This window comes from Dromiciops gliroides, chromosome 2 (genome assembly GCF_019393635.1).
Source record: "Dromiciops gliroides isolate mDroGli1 chromosome 2, mDroGli1.pri, whole genome shotgun sequence".
NCBI classification, from domain to species: Eukaryota; Metazoa; Chordata; class Mammalia; order Microbiotheria; family Microbiotheriidae; genus Dromiciops; species Dromiciops gliroides.
The window spans coordinates 136,534,899-136,551,172 of NC_057862.1; the positions used below are offsets into that span (position 1 = coordinate 136,534,899).

General features: G+C 34.9%; 1 protein-coding gene across 1 annotated transcript in view; it reads left to right on the plus strand.

The window, feature by feature from the left end:
- MEF2A (myocyte enhancer factor 2A) overlaps positions 1-16,274 on the plus strand; it is a 224,415-nt gene that overhangs the window by 200,650 nt on the left and 7,491 nt on the right. Inside the window, 5 exon segments of the mRNA XM_043982784.1 lie at positions 2,185-2,350; positions 2,352-2,374; positions 4,858-4,885; positions 9,060-9,186; positions 15,973-16,099. Of these exon segments, the coding sequence (XP_043838719.1) occupies positions 2,185-2,350; positions 2,352-2,374; positions 4,858-4,885; positions 9,060-9,186; positions 15,973-16,099 (471 nt within the window).

Sequence of the window (16,274 nt, forward strand, 5' to 3'; positions counted from 1 at the left end):
AAGCTTCTCGCACTGGCTGCCTTTCTGTGCTGTGGCCTCTAAGACTCATGGCTTACCCACTGTGCTGGCTTGTCTTGGCCTAGTCATGCTTGTTGTGCCCATTTCCTAGGCTGACAATTTTCCTTGCTCTACTGGGGCTGATGGCCTCATAGCTGGCCTGCTGTGACACTAATTTGCTGAGGCAGGACCAAGAGGCTTGTGTTCCTGATCTGTGCTATGGCTAAGTGCTTCCCACCCAGACATGACACCCCGCCTGCACTGTGCTCCCCCTTCCACTCAACTGAGACGACCTTTCCTGAAGTCCCTCTGAGGTTATCTTGAGCTGGAAAATTGTTTCACTCTGTCTTGGTGTGGGTTCTATTACTCCAGAATTTCTTGCTTGATTTAATGTTGTTTTTGAGGGAACCTGGAGAGAGCTCAGGCAACCTCCTGACTTCTTTTGGCAATCTTGGCTCCACTGGACAAAATCCCACTTTTCATAAACTTCCCACAATATCTTTTCTTTTTAAGTTTTATTTTTGAATTCATTTAAAATTTTTGAGTTCCAAATTCTTCCATCAGCCCCACCCCCATCCATTGAGAAGTAAAGCAATATGATATCCATTATACATATGAAGTCATACAAAACATTTGGATATTAGCCATGTTGCAAAAGAAAGCACATACCCCCAAAATACCCTAAAAAAAGAAAAATAAAGTGAAAAAGTATGCTTCAATCTATATTCAGTTCATCTGGTCTCTATGGAAATGGATAGCATTTTTCATGTTGGTTTTTTTGGAATTGTCTGGGTCATAGGCAATCTTCCTTACAATGATGTTCTTACTTGTGTAGCAATGTTCTAGTTCTGCCCACTTTACTTTGTATCAGTTCATGGTAGATCTTCCCATGTTTCTCTAAAACCATCCTATTTATTTCTTATATAGCACAATAGTATTTCATCATAGTCATATATCACAATTTGTTCAGCTATTCCCAGTGTATGGGCATCCCCTTAGTTTCTAATTCTTTGCTATCACAACATTTATGCTATAAATATTTTTGTACATATAAGTCCCCCCCCCTTTTTTTAATCTCTTTGGTATATAGACCTAGTATAGATATTTGCTAGGTCAAATGGTATATACATAGTTTTATAGCTGAATTATAAAGCCCCCTCTAAATGCATTGATCTTTTGATCAAACTATGTGGTTTTCTACTTAAGGGATTCCAGAGAAGATTCTTGTTTTATGGGTGGATTTGCAACCGCATGAGTTTTGTGTGGCCTTTTAAACTCTCATCTTTTGCTTCTCTAAGATGATCTTGTTGATTTTTAGAGTGGGCCTTGAGCAAGATAACATCCCAGTTACCAAGATCACAACAGTGGTGTTGGACTGTGACTCTTTTTTTCCTACGATGATAGCAAGCACTATTATCCTCAACTAGTCTTTGAATTTTAAATATCTTGAAGTATTTGAATCCATCTTTTCAATATAAGAAAAAATATGCACTCAAATGATGAGATAAGCTTCTGCCAGTTGTTTTGTTGGTGAAACTTTTTGGTTTGACCTCAGGTTCCAAAGCTTCCTGTTATTCTTCTGCTGTCTTTGCAGCTAGCAGTTCAATGAGATCCTCATTCAGAATCCAGGATTCATTTTCTTTTCAGAATTCTTTACATAAGAGTCACATTTATATAATACAAAGTTTCCATAAAACTAGAACTATCTGTAGTACTTAACCCACAGCACTATTATGATTATCAGTTAAGAACACAACATGAAATACATTGCAACCTTTAAGCTCTATGTGAATAACTACTGTTTTCAATTATGTAGCAAAAAGAGGTGTGTTGCCCACCTTCAGAGAGATTTTTAGTTGTGAAGTACCTCAGATCTACTCATTCACCCCTTAGGTAACTTCCCAATATTTCAGCCCCATTATGATAAATATTTTCAATACATACCACACTGAATTGTTTTGTGATTCAGACAGATACTAGGTGATAAGGAGCACTAGTATTAAACATCCATAAAACATTAATTAGACATGAGCTCTTTTGGCCATATTCTTTCCCCCCATTTTCCTTCAGTTCTGCTAAATGTCAAAAGATGCTAGTTTCCCCTTATGAAAGGGGTTTTTGTTGGTATCTTTGCTATTTACTAGTGATCTTCTGCTCATTATAATGATTAATATTTTTATTTTCTAGGAATGGCTTTGTAAACTCAAGAGCATCTCCAAATCTGTTGGTATCTACTGGGGGGAAATAGTTTTAGGCAAAGTACATGCCTACAAAATCTCCCCCTCCTCCTGGAGGTGGAAACCTTGGAATGAACAATCGAAAACCAGACCTTCGAGTAGTTATCCCCCCTTCTAGGCAAGGGTATGATGCCTCCTTGGTAAGTTTTAACCATTTTTCAACTTCACTCTTTTAAAATATATATTTACATAGAGCTAATTATTTGACCTTGTTCACAGCTTCCTCTGGGGAATGAAGATAGCCCTTCTACTTCTTAATGAAATATCACAATTAGGAAAATGTTTGCATATAATGTTTTGCATTTAACACACACACACACACACACACACACATACATTACATACCTTAGTCAAGAGGTTTGGACAGAATATTACTGAAAAATGACTTGTCTCACAATGAAGAATTGGTGATAAACTTATTTTGTAATAATGACATAAAATACCAGCTAAATTTGGGACAGATTTGTACCGCAAACCACGAGGTTGGTTTTCTCTATTCTATCCTTTTCAGATAATTGAAGAGTAATTAAAAACTTGAGAATAAAGAGTATCTAGCAACTTCACTTTTCTTTTCCCCCTCTCCGTAGTCAGCTTAGCTGACATTATGATGAGTAGAAGAACTAAACTATACCTTCTTATTTTCTTAGCACAATTTCCAGTTATTTTTTAAGCCCTGAAAATGTGGAAAAGGTAAAGCCAGGAATATGGTCTTTTACTTATATGACTTTCATAGTGGATAAAAATATAGTTTTCAGGAGCAATTTAGCAAGTTTGTGTTTAAGATGATGCCCTAGTAATTTAAAGGCTCTCCACCCTTTATTACCTAACACACCATTCCACTCTTTTGTCTAACTGAAAACAATACTGGCAGATTTTAAAAAGCATACCCTAATTAAAGGTCCTCTACTTTGAAAATGTATCATTGTTATTATACCTGAAGGGCTAGGTGAGGAAATTTAAGAGATTGAGTCTACCCTCCTTATTTTATAAATGAAGAAACCTTGAACCAGAAAAGGTTAAGGTGATTTGGCCCCAAAGGCACACAGGTTAGGATTGTAAATTTAGGTCTTCCAACTGTATTATGTGTTGAGGAGAATTTGGGCATGAGGCAATAGATTAAAGTGCTAAGAAACTAGACCTAAAAACCACTTGCTTTGTAATTTAAATATTATAAAATTATGACAACATATTTATGAAAAGCATTCGATGAACTGGTAGGTAGAAAGGGGGACGGGGCAATTAATTGTTTTTTTAAAAATTTTGAAATGAGATTATCCTGTGGTTTTGGACAAATAAAAATCTCCCCTTGAAGATTGATATTCTCTCCATATGAAAATATGGTGACCAGCTGATATGTATTCACTAAAGAAAATAAAATATTCATGAAGTTTACAAAACAAATATTTATAGTTTTCTAGACTCTTAATTGAATCTTAATTGAAATAGGAATTAAACATATCTATAACAAAACAGTTGTTATTTTAACCTTAATGGGAAACGTCCTATTCTAAATGATATTTGCAGCAGTTAAATAATCACCCATTTTGTTATATGATAGGAATGTGTGGGTAATGGATAGAGAACTGGCCTTGGAACCAGGAAGTCCTGAGTTCAGTTGTCGCTTTTTGACTCTACTAGCTATGCGCCTCAACAAAACACAACTTCTAGGGCAGCTAGGTGGGTGGAGTGGATAAAGCACCGGCCTTGATTCAGGAAGACCCAAATTCAAATCTGGCCTCAGACACTTGACACTTACTAGCTGTGGTGACCCTGGCAAGTCACTTAGACCCTCATTGCCCTGCAGACAACAACAAAAAAAAAAAAAACCCCACAACCTCTAGATGCTCCAGGCATCTCTCTAAGAAAGAAGGGTCAAACTTACTTTGATAAAGGGAGTTTCCGCATCCTGGAGTTCCCCTTAGCGAAGGGCATCATAGGCCAAGTCTCTATTCTAACTTTGTTTATGGTATGAAAGAACACTTAATTTTATTTAAGTCCAGACTTGTGATTTCATCCCTTTGATAGCCCTACAAGTGTGGGGTATTCCCAATAACGGTCTGTAACTTAGTTTTGGGAGTTTCCTAGAGAACTAAGAGGTTCAATGACAGGTAATATTGGTCAGAGGCGAGCGTGCCCTCGATTATAATGTGCTACTTTTCAAACAATAGTTGATATAAAATGTAATTATCATAATTAAAAAAGGAAACATTTCAGTACAGAGTGAAATAGCCCCTAGATAATTCCTTCACAAAAGTAGCTAAAACATTTTAATTATGTAAAAAGTACTTTCTGGGTGTTTAGGAAAAAAGGAACAAATAAATGTGTTCAGTTTTATTGATCTTTTAATTTAATTTTTCAGTGATTCTTCCACTTTAATTTATGGCCTTGCTTGTTTTTTACCCACGTGAATTATTTTTACTTAGATGAACTTATATGTAAGAAACCTGTGATATAATTGTATGGCAATATTTTCAGTCTTTGTGAATGAGCTTCAGGCTTGTGTACAATAAGTAGTAGGGCTAAGTATATAATCATATTGTTAAAACCTAAATGTTTCTTTTTTAAAAAATAGTTTAGAGCAATGACAGTATTAGTAATTTTGTTATTCCTCTTGTTTGCTGAGTACATCGGAGGAGGATGAATTGAGTTTGGTGAGTGTGGGTTTCTGCTTGATAAGATAAAAGGGGTTCAGAAGTCCTTTGTTTCTATCAAATATTTTAAATATAAATATGTTCCCTTTAGCAGATTTTACTTATTTATTTGGGAAGTATTTAATAAGACATAGTCCTTATGAAAGTAAATTTCTGGCATTTCTATTTAAAACATTTAAGTAGGTTTTATTGTTAGAGGAAGCATTGGAACAGAGACGAAAAAAAAAACCAACAAAAAAACAGTAGCTGTCCATGAGCAAAAGACACTAAAGATTTGTCTTAAAAAAACAACAACCTGAAAGATACAGAAAACCTGATATAGTTCCCCGAATTTTTAAAAATGTTTTTAGAAAGTGACTTCACCCTGAAGTTCCTCAAGATTGTAACACAAGGTCTTGTGTTGTTTCTCCTGGTTTCGAAAAGATTACATCATTTTTGGTGAGGTCACCTTTTCAGAGGGGGAATTATTTCATCCTGCATGAGAAGATTGCACCACAAGGGGGTTCCCTGTGTTACTAAAAAGGATATAGGTGTTTTGTAAATAAATTCTTTTACATTTCATTACTTCATTGGAAAATGATCTATTTTAAAAGGAGCTATCCCCCCCCCAAAAAAATGAGTGATTTTTATTGGCTTTCACTATGGAAAAATAAATGTTACTAAAAAATACTTGCAGTTGGTAAGGAAATAGTACTTGTCTGCAAAATAAAGTACAAATCTTTAGCTGCTACACAAGAAAAGACCTTATCATTTAAATTCAGAACATCAGTTTGTAGTTTGCTTAGCAATTTAAGGGGGGGAGGGGAGAGACTTTAATTTGTGCATCAATAGGGACCTATTGCTGGTAAGAGGCTCAGATTGCATGAAAGCATGGTAAAAAAAATGCACCCTTTGAGGTTCCACTTGATGGGTTTCATGCTTATGCATGCTGGCATTTTTGCACAGATTTTTTTTTTCCTTTCCAGATATCTTTTTCTGCATATTATGGCATATTGTGTCCTTAAAATAAAAGACCATTCCTGAGACACCTTAGTGGTTTCCTTTCCTAGTCCCCACTACAATTTATGGTTTTTCTTCTAACCATTTGATATCAAATTATGATATAATACAGCCTTGTGATTTTTGGTTATTAAAAGATCATTATGTTTCACGAATTAAAGTTTGCATTTTATCAGATTCTAATTCATTAAAAGATAATTTATTTAAATTTGTATTTAGTGTTTTTTTTAAATTATATGTACTCCCCTATGGTATAGACCAATTTTAAAAAATAACCTTGTTGCTAACTTAGAAATATGTTGCCCTCTAGTGGTTTGAAATTTATTTGTAAAGGAATCGTTACTAACTAGAAGCTTTGGTAGGTGCGTGATAAATAATACATCAGAACCCTTCCTTTAATTTGGGATCTAAGCCTTGGTTAAGGTGAGACTGCAGCATAGTTGCAAGCTTAAAGGAGTGTTGCTTTAGAATTAATTCTGCATATACTCCATAGTATTAGTATCTGAGGTGTGCTAGAGTATTGTAAAAAATCTAAATGCAGAAAGTCATCAAATTCCAAAGAATTACCTGAATCAAAAAATGTTATAGAATAATTTTTACAAAATTTAGCATACTGAAACAAATTGAATCATACTTACTATTTATTCTCTAATATCCGTTGAATTCCACATCTTTTATAAAAATAAATTAGAAATTAATATCCAAGACTATAATGATTTTATAGGTTATAGTGATCATAAAGAAAATATATATATTCCATGTAACTAAAAAACATTGTACTTGGCTAAAATTGTAAAATTGTGATGTCACCTTCAGAACACTTTCCAGTACTTTAAAACTTCAGAGAGGGTAACTGAGACTTTGAACTCAGTTCAGCAGTATATACTAAGTACCTGCTTAATGCAGATCACAACAGATTCAAGGACAAAAGTAAATTATAGCGCCTGCCCTCAAGGACCTTATATTCATTCTTTTAAAAACACATACAAGTGTAAATAAAATAGAGAGGGAGAGAGCGCTGCTGACAACTAGGGATGTTAACCTTGAAAAGTAATTAATAATTTAAAGCTTTGTATATCTGAGAAACAGAATTATAATCATTATCTATAGAAACTTGAATATTTTCCAAATGAGTGATTGTTGAAAGTGGAATTACACTCACAGGTTGGACTTAGTTTACTCTAAGAAAAGGGTTAATAAGTGTGCTGATAACCTACACCTGCACTCTTCGGTTCTGGGGTTTAAGGATTTCTACAGGAGTTTTGCAGCTCCACAAAGAGTCTCAACTTCTTTCATGGGAGCGCTGCTGGGAAAATCGTAGTCAGAAGAGATAAATATTTGCCCTCTCACCCTCTGTAATCTTGGGTCAAAATGTCATAAAGAATAATAATATTTCATATATTACTTTTCAAAACACTTCCAGGTACATGATCTCATTTTATTGTCACAGAAACTCTATTTGAGAGGCAAGACCATTGATATTATCCCTATCTTATAGATGAAGAAGAATGAGCCCCAGAGAGGTTGAATTGAGCCAATAATAGAAATTAGGTCTTCCACTTCCTAATCCATTATTCTTTCCACTATACCATAAATCCTTCCAATATTCATTTAGCTTATACTGGAATAGTAAATATAAAGAAGACAAAGAGCAGTGCTTTATTTGGAAGCCATGCCATAATTGTCTTCTATAATATTAATATTCTGTCTCCTAGTACTTTCCACAGTAGCAGAGATCCTATTCAAATGCAATATAGAATTGATCAGCAATTACAGCCTGCCTGATACCCACCCTTTCTGAAAATGATGATGGGGAAAATTGAATCACATTACAACTCTCTGAATAGGTTGTTGGTACTGATGAATTATAATTACTTGCATTACACTAAAGTCTTAGAGGCATAAATGTCAGGTGCCAAACTTTATCATCTTCATTGTGCAAAAATGTCTGCATTTAAACTCTGGCTGTTAGCCATATCTTTGCTATTGCATGGGATGTATTCCTAGCACTAATTCATTGTTAACAGAAAAAGATAGCTTTAATTCACTGAAAAGAGAAATGGTTTCACAATATCATTATATGTAGATAATATAACGGTATAATACTAGTTTTATTTCTCAGTAATTTTAAGGGAAATAATCATTGGGTATAGACATTATTTGGTTATATAAATCATATAACTAAACATAATATCCTCCCCAGATTAATAAAAGAAATTTCACTATAATAGTAAATATAACAGGTAAGGGTCTAATTACTTTAATTAGTATAACCAATTTAATCTTAAGACAAAGTATAAATATCATTGAACAAGAACTATAGAATTAAAAAAATAAGACAGTTGAAGGGCATTTATTGAAAAATTACTATTGTGGATGGAGGTGACAAAAGGCAACTTCTTGAGTCAATAATCTACAGAAGCAAATATAAAAATAATTTGGTAAGGAGTAATCTTAAATTATAATGCAAATTAAATTAAAATTGACTTCTCTTTATGTAATGTATAAAATACAGATGTTTGTAGCAAATAAGTGTTGTTGCAATTTTGTGCTTATGCAACTAATTCCCAAATGACTTACTAATCTGTGGAAAGCATATTTAAAATATAAAAGTACCCACTGAGGATGTAGTTGCAATGTAGCAACTCTTTATTTTGTTAGATATCACATACATAGAAGTATTATCACTTTAGTAGAATCTCATATTTAATGTTATATCCATCACATTAAGAAAGTTGTATAAAGAATATATGGAGGATTCATAGGATAGAGCTAGGAAGTGACCTCAGAGTTCATTCATTGAAATCCCCTTATTCTACAGATAGAAAACTGAGCCCAGAGAGGTTAAGGGACTTACTTGAGGTCACCAAACACTAAGTTAAAAGCATGATATTTGAACTCAAGTCCTCTAACTCCAAATCCAGTGTCCTTGTCCACTATACCAATTTAATGGTAAATACTTTCCCTTAAAAACAAGCCAGATGAAACATTTTGGTAGTATTTCCTTAGTAGTTACTTAAAATTTTCACTAATCTCTACTATATGTAATAATATTTTCAACACACAAAAAGCATGAAATTTTTCATATTGTAATTGTGGTTACTTTAAAATATAGACTCTTCATTAAATATTCACATGGTATATCTTTTTTGTTGTTGTTACTATCACTGTATAGAAGTCCCAAAGGATAAGCAGTTCTCAATCTACTCAACCTCTTGCTACCCCAGTGGTATCTGTGACAACTCCAAGCTTGCCTCCACAGGGACTTGTATATTCAGCCATGCCTACTGCTTACAACACTGGTGAGTCTTTATTTGTTGCCTTTCTTTGTCTGTTTCATGTACTGTAAATATTTAGGGTTCTCTACTCAGTAGTCAGCAAATGCTTTAAAAAGCTTATGAAGTGTGAATATTGAAATTAAGGAGAAAAGTACCAAGGTATTTGTTCTTATATTTTAATTTTAAATAATATATAGTAGCCTTGTCTTTCTCTTCTCCTAGTCACAATTGTTATCTGCCAGAACATATCAGGCCCTTAGTAAATGCTTGTTGATTGATTTGATTACACAGAGCAAGTAAACAAGTGGCCATTTCTTGCTGTTACAGCCATTTCACATATTATATATAAAAAGTGGCATATATTTTATTCCACTGTCTTAGGTAGCCCTCCACTATACAGTACCACTGTACAGTTTTAAAATATTGCTTGGTTTTTTTTTTATTAAGTGGAACTTCTTAATTTAATTTTTATTAGCTTACCTTAATTCAGATTCTCCCCTTTATGTCATCTTTGTATATAGAGGTGGGGGCCCCAGGGTTCTCATATGCAGTGGTAGTTGAGGTAAATCATATCAATGGAAAAGCTTAAATATTAAGCTTTAAATATAAAGCTTAATGTAGGGCAAGTTCAGAGAGCCCATCACCAAAAGGTTAGAAACTAGATGATGAAGTAGTTTTAGCCACAGCAACTCACAAAACCCATTGTTACGGCATGGAAGAGGGGTTCATTTTACACTGGAGTAAGTACAGGTTCCAGTGAAACTTCTGCTGTTTTGAAGCTGATTATCTTAATATGTCATTTACATAATTAATCTTAATTTAAGGATACATTTTTAGTATGTGTGAAAACTCAAGTGGTAATTGTTTTAGTAACTGTTATATAGCAAGTTATTACACATAACATAGCAAGCAGTAACTTGAATACAACTAATTTTCATTGTGTTTACTTTATTCGTAGTTACTTTCTTTTAAATTTAGAGAACTAAGAATTTTCTTTTAAGATTTCTACTTGGGCTACTATGTTATAGTATGCTTTCTCAGATATACTGAAACTAGCTATGCTAAACACTTGATACTTCATAAGAAAGATAATTTAAGTTTATCTGGACAGTTATTAAGAGATTTTAATAATTCTTGATGAGAAAGGGAGAAGGCAGTAAGCATGTATTAAGCACCGACTATATGCCGTGAACTGTCTTTTTTTTTTTTTTAATGTATGAGGTATTTTATTTTTTCCGTTACCTGTAAATATAGTTCTCAACTTTTGTTTATACATGCTTTACAATTTCAGATTTTTCTCCCTCCCCTCCCTCCCCCCCTCCCCTAGACAGCAGGTAATTCTGATATAGGTTTATATCTATATATCTCTATACTATACATATAGATATAGATATATATACACACACATATATATATATACACATAATAACATTTAATCCTATTTCTGCATTGTATCCTGTTACAAGAGATAAGAATCAGAGCAGTGATGCAAAACCTCAAAATAGAAAAAATAAAAAACAACAGCACCCAAAACAAAAGGAAATAATATGGTTCAATCACATCTATACGCCACATTTCTTTCTTTTTTTTTTTTCCTGGATTGGAGATCCTCTTCTATCATGATTCCCTGGAACTCTTCTGTACCATTGCATTGGTGAGAAGAATATAGTCCATCACAGTAGGTCAATACTCTGTGTTGATGATACTGGTGTACAATGTTCTTCTGGTTCTGCTCATCTCACTCATCATTCAGCTCGACGTAAGACCTCCAGGTTTCTCTGAACTCTTCCTGCTCATCATTTCTTACAGGCACAATAGTATTCCATTGTATTCATATACCACAACTTGGTCCAGCCATTCCCCAATTGACGGGGGCACCCCCTCAACATTCCAATTCCTTGCTACCACGTAAAGAGCAGCTATAAATATTTGTGTACATGTGGGTCCCTTTCCCCCTTCCAATGATTTCTTTTGGGGCAAAAGACCTAAAAGTGGGATTGCTGGGTCAAAGGGGGTATGCACAGCTTTATCGCCCTTGTGGGCATAATTCCAAAGTGCTCTTCCAGATGGTTGGATCAGCTCACAGCTCCACCAACAATGCATTAGTGTTCCAATTTTCCCACAGCCCTTCTCCAACATTTATTATCTTCCTTTTTTGTCATTTTAGCCAATCTGATAGGTGTCAGGTGGTACCCAGAGTGGTTTAATTTGCATCTCTCTAATCATTAGAGATTTAGAGCATTTTTTCATATGGAATAGGATAGCTTTGGTTCTTCATCAGAAAACTGCTGTGTAATTTAAGATTCTAAATGTGGATTCTAATGTGGTTTCCCCCAGTTTGGGGGAAACTGACTAAAAATCACTGATAAAACGAGTTTAGGTTTTTAAGGGTTTTATTGGAAAATAGGAAAGAAAAAGATTGAGAACAGAATTCTAACAGTCTGGCATTCCTATCTTTCCTCAAATCTCCTGTGAAGTCCTCTGCCGCCACCACCATCAAGTCCGGAAGCCAATAGGCCCGCGCTCTGCGTCGCAGGCTCCCTTTCCTCCTTCCTGTCTCCTCCAGACCATAGAGGCTCCTCAGTTGATTGGATAGGTAGACTTAGATAGCAGCACCCAATGAGCAAGCGTTCATTTCCCTGACGCCAAGGAAAAGCCACAATGCCTCTGAGGCATTTTCTCATGGTGGAGCTCTCCACAGCAAGTCTCCAGTAGGTGGGCGTCATTCCAATCATTACACTGCCGTGCCGTGAACGGTCTTAGCACTGGAGATACAAAAAGCCAGACAAAAGATAGTCCCTTCCCTCAAGGAACTCAGAGTCTAATAGGGAAGACTAATAGCTAACAAGTATGTACAAACAAGTCATATAAATAGGAAATAATTACCAGAGAGAAAGCACTTAAATTAAGAGGGATTGGGAAAGACTTCCTGTAGAAGAAGGTCAGGGGCAGAAATGAGGAGGGAGAGCATTTCACGTATGTGGGACAGCCAGAGAAAATTCTCAGAGCTTGAGAGGTGGAGTGTTCATGGAACAGCCAGGAGTCCAATTTCACTTGATTTAAAAGTTTTCAGAAGTATGTAAGGTGAAAGAAAACTGGAAAGGTTCAGGGAGAGGAGAGAAGGGTCTAGGTTATGAAGGGTTTAAATACCATGTAGAGGGTTTGTATTTGATCATGGAGGTGATTAGGGAGCAACTAGAGTTTATTGAGTAGGGCAGTGGCATGGTTGGATCCAAATTTTAGGAAAATCAATTTAGCAGCTGAATGGAGGGTGGATTTGGAATGAAGAGAAACCTGAGGCCATCTGACCCATCAGCAAGCCATTATAGTAATCCAAGCATGAAGTGATGACAGCCTACCTGCACCAGAGTTGTATCAGAGTCGGAGGATAGAAGGGGGTGAATTCAAGAAATGTTGTGAAAAGGAATTCAGAACAAAAAGGAAATCATTCTTTTTAAAATATGGCATGTTATCTTTGAAATAAGGATAAACAAATTGTAAACTAATGTTTCATTCTGCTTAAGAAGACTGGCTTAATGTCTTGAAAAACTTGTATCAGTGAGTCATCTGATTTTTCAGATATTTCAAATAACTGTGGTCTTCTGATGTCTATAATATGTTAGAACTTAAAAGTTTCTAAACATTTATCACAGAAAATTTTGAGAACATCTTAATATGGTACAATAACTGCATATGAAGCAAGATACTAAAGTCTCTTAAAAATAATTTCAATTATTTTGAATTATTCAATCCAATTAAAAGCATTTCAATATTAAAATTCCATTTAGTTTGTAAGAGCATTGAATTTGTCTTTGGTAGAGTTGATTCTCTCATCCGTTGTGAGGGAAGCTTCTAAAAAGGATTCAAGAAAACAAAGATAGAAAAAAACTTTTGAAATTTTCAGTTCTCCATATCTATCAGCAAAATGAAATATGCTTATATTTACATCTTAATGAAAAGTAGATACCCTAATCTGAACCCCTCCCCCCCACACACACACACGGTGGGCCAAAGTCATGAAGGGGTCTGATGTTTTAATAACTTTTTGAGATTTGATTTGTCACATATAATGTAAATCCATTTCCTCAGTATACTGTACATGATGCTATGGTATTGTAAATTAAAAACAAAAAATAAAGGAGTTATTAAATATTCATTACTTTTGGCCCACCCTCTCTGTATGTATATATACCCACATATGCACCCATATATATGCATACATATATACACACATACATATGTATATATACATACAGATATAGATACAGATAAAGTAGTTATTACCTTAGAGGAACTCTGTAATTCAAAACATTCAATAATTCAACAAATTCATTACAATTCAATGAACAATTGTCAAATACCTACTGGAGTTAAGTTTGAGGGATACAAAAACAAAAAGTGAAATAGCCCCTGCCTTCAAGGAGCTTGGGAAGGGGTAAGAAAAGGGAGTACCCAGAAAAAGACAGAGTAGCCATAACTTTTATCTAGATAAGTAAATGCAAGGTGATTTAAGATAGACAAAATGTTACATGGAAGGAATCAGGGAAAGCTTCAGAAAGAAGTAGCCTCTGAGCTGAAGCTTAAAGGAAACTAAGAATTCTCCCAGGCAGACTTGAGGAGGAGGGGTGCATTCCAGCCATGGGAGAAGGGTTTGTGAACATTCTTTGGAGTGCCCAGGGTCTGGGAAGGACATGGAATGTTGGATTTGGGGAACAACTCCTGGTATAATGTAGTGTGTCAAGGGCAGTCATGTGAAATAAGGCAAAAAAAAGTCATTTGGAGCCAAATTATGGAAAGCCTTAAATGCCATTCTGAGGAACTTTTATTTCATCCTAGAGGAACTGAGGGCTGTGACATGGCCTTCAGAAAGTTGTTTTGGCATTTATGGGGAAGAGGGATTGGAGAGAAGAGAGATTAGATGCAAGATGAAGAATTAGGAGGCGTTTGATCTCTTTTCTGAGCCTCCCCTCTCCACCTGTAAGAGTTTATACTTAAGGGCATAAATGTCAAATTAATATTTTTAAAAATCTTTCAGAAAATCCATCAGATCTGATCCAGTGAGTCTGAACTACCTTTATTCATACCTATTCTCATAGCTTTACAATCTGTGAAACTGGGCTGTTATAAGTAAAGCATTTTTCATCCCCAAATGGAGGGAGGTACTTCACTAATACTATGGTAATCTAATCTAATTAAGACAGTGAAACAATGGCCAAAAGGCAGAGTGATTTAGAGTTAGTCTCAGAGTCAGGAACTCCTGGGTACACATCCTAGGTATGTGACCTTGACCTCTCAGTCCCAGGCAACTCTAAGCAGAAGTTTCAGAGTGTGGGTGAGATTTTCCCCACCCCTTAGTTATAAGAGATTTAATATAGTTATAAGTGATGTTTAATTATGATTAATAATCAGGATGTTAACTGAAAAATTCTGACTTATATTTAGATAGCTTATTTTAATTGTATTAGTAGATAAGTTTCTTTTCTTTCTAATTAATAATGTCAGATGATACTTTCGTGATGTCAAGTATTAAGTAATATCAGAAGATTACTATAGTCAGCAATAATATATTTTAGAATCACAAGTGATGTGCTTGACTCAAGGGGGTCATGCAACAGAGTATGACCCTGTTGCCACAAGAAGACTGATAAGAGTATTGGAAAATTCTGACATTTGTCACATAGGCAGTTTCAATATTTCCTAAGAAGATGCCTTAAAATTAGATTCTTTTAATTAGTATGGTATAGAAGCATTCAAGTTCTGTGGGGTATTCTGTAACTTAAGGTCTTTCAGGTCCAACTCCTGATTAACAGGCTTTATTGTGAGATAGGCCCTCTCTTCAATAAACCTATTTTCTATGGCTTGGAGACTTTTCCTTCGTCTGACTTAGAAATTTTTATGACAAGAGCAAGTGCTAATACACTTTAGTAGAAGGAGTTCCTCACCTGTAGCTCATCATAATGTTATTATGGTATGACAATAAAATTTTCATCAAGTTTTTGGCAAGCTGGCCTTGAACATTTCTTCTTGGAACAGGGAAATTTAGTCAGTCACCATTGTTAAGCACTTAGGTGCAAGGCACTGTGTATGCTAAGTTCTGAGGTTTACAAAAAAAGTCAAAAGACAGTCCCTTCTCTAAAGGAGTTCACACTCTGATGGGGGAGACAACAAGCAAACAAAGGTATATAAGTAGTTAAAAAAAGAAAGTGTTTGCCTATTCACCAAGTAGAAGTGGAAGAGGCAGCTTAATGGTGAAGTAAAGGTAACATTCCTACAAAACTGTTACGAATCTAGACGTGTAGCTTTTTCCATGCGCATGAAGTTATTTTACAAAGACTCCCCAAACTTCTCTAGTTGAGGCATCTCTATATAACACTTGACTATCAGTTATTATAAATTGTCTAGGCCTCAGCAAATAGAGATTATCTTTCACATTTTGAATGTACAGAGTTAATAGCAATGTACAAAATAACTGGTGGTTTCATGTCAATTTTCAGTTTGAAAAAATAAGTTTCTCTTTGTGCTAAAAAAATCTTAAAAATCTTAGTACCATACAAATCTTATATTTGAGTAAGAATGTCATTTTTTCTGAAAGAATGAAATGGAAATCTAAAGCCCCATGAAATAAAATTCCTTGCATTTAATTTTGAAATTATGTTAAAAATTGTTGTCTTTTGTTTGAGTTCATCGTCTTTGTCCTGATGTAACTTAAAGCTATGATTTGGAAAATACTTCATTTCACACAACGTCATTCAGAGAATTAAGTATGTCTTACTTTCCATGTGAGGAAAATTTCTTCCCCTTCTTTTTCAGATTACTCACTTACTAGTGCAGACCTGTCAGCCCTGCAGGGATTTAATTCCCCAGGAATGCTGTCTTTGGGACAAGTATCTGCCTGGCAACAACACCATTTAGGACAAGCAGCCCTCAGTTCTCTTGTGTAAGTAACTCTGCTAAACCTACTCACAGAATCTGCGATTGTTATGACATTTATCTTTATACATTGATTAAATTTTATGTTTCTAAAACCACACATAAAAATCAAGTAACAATTTTTTTTATTAGGACATTGGTATTTGGGGGAGATTTTCCTTCTATGCCATCATATTCTTCAT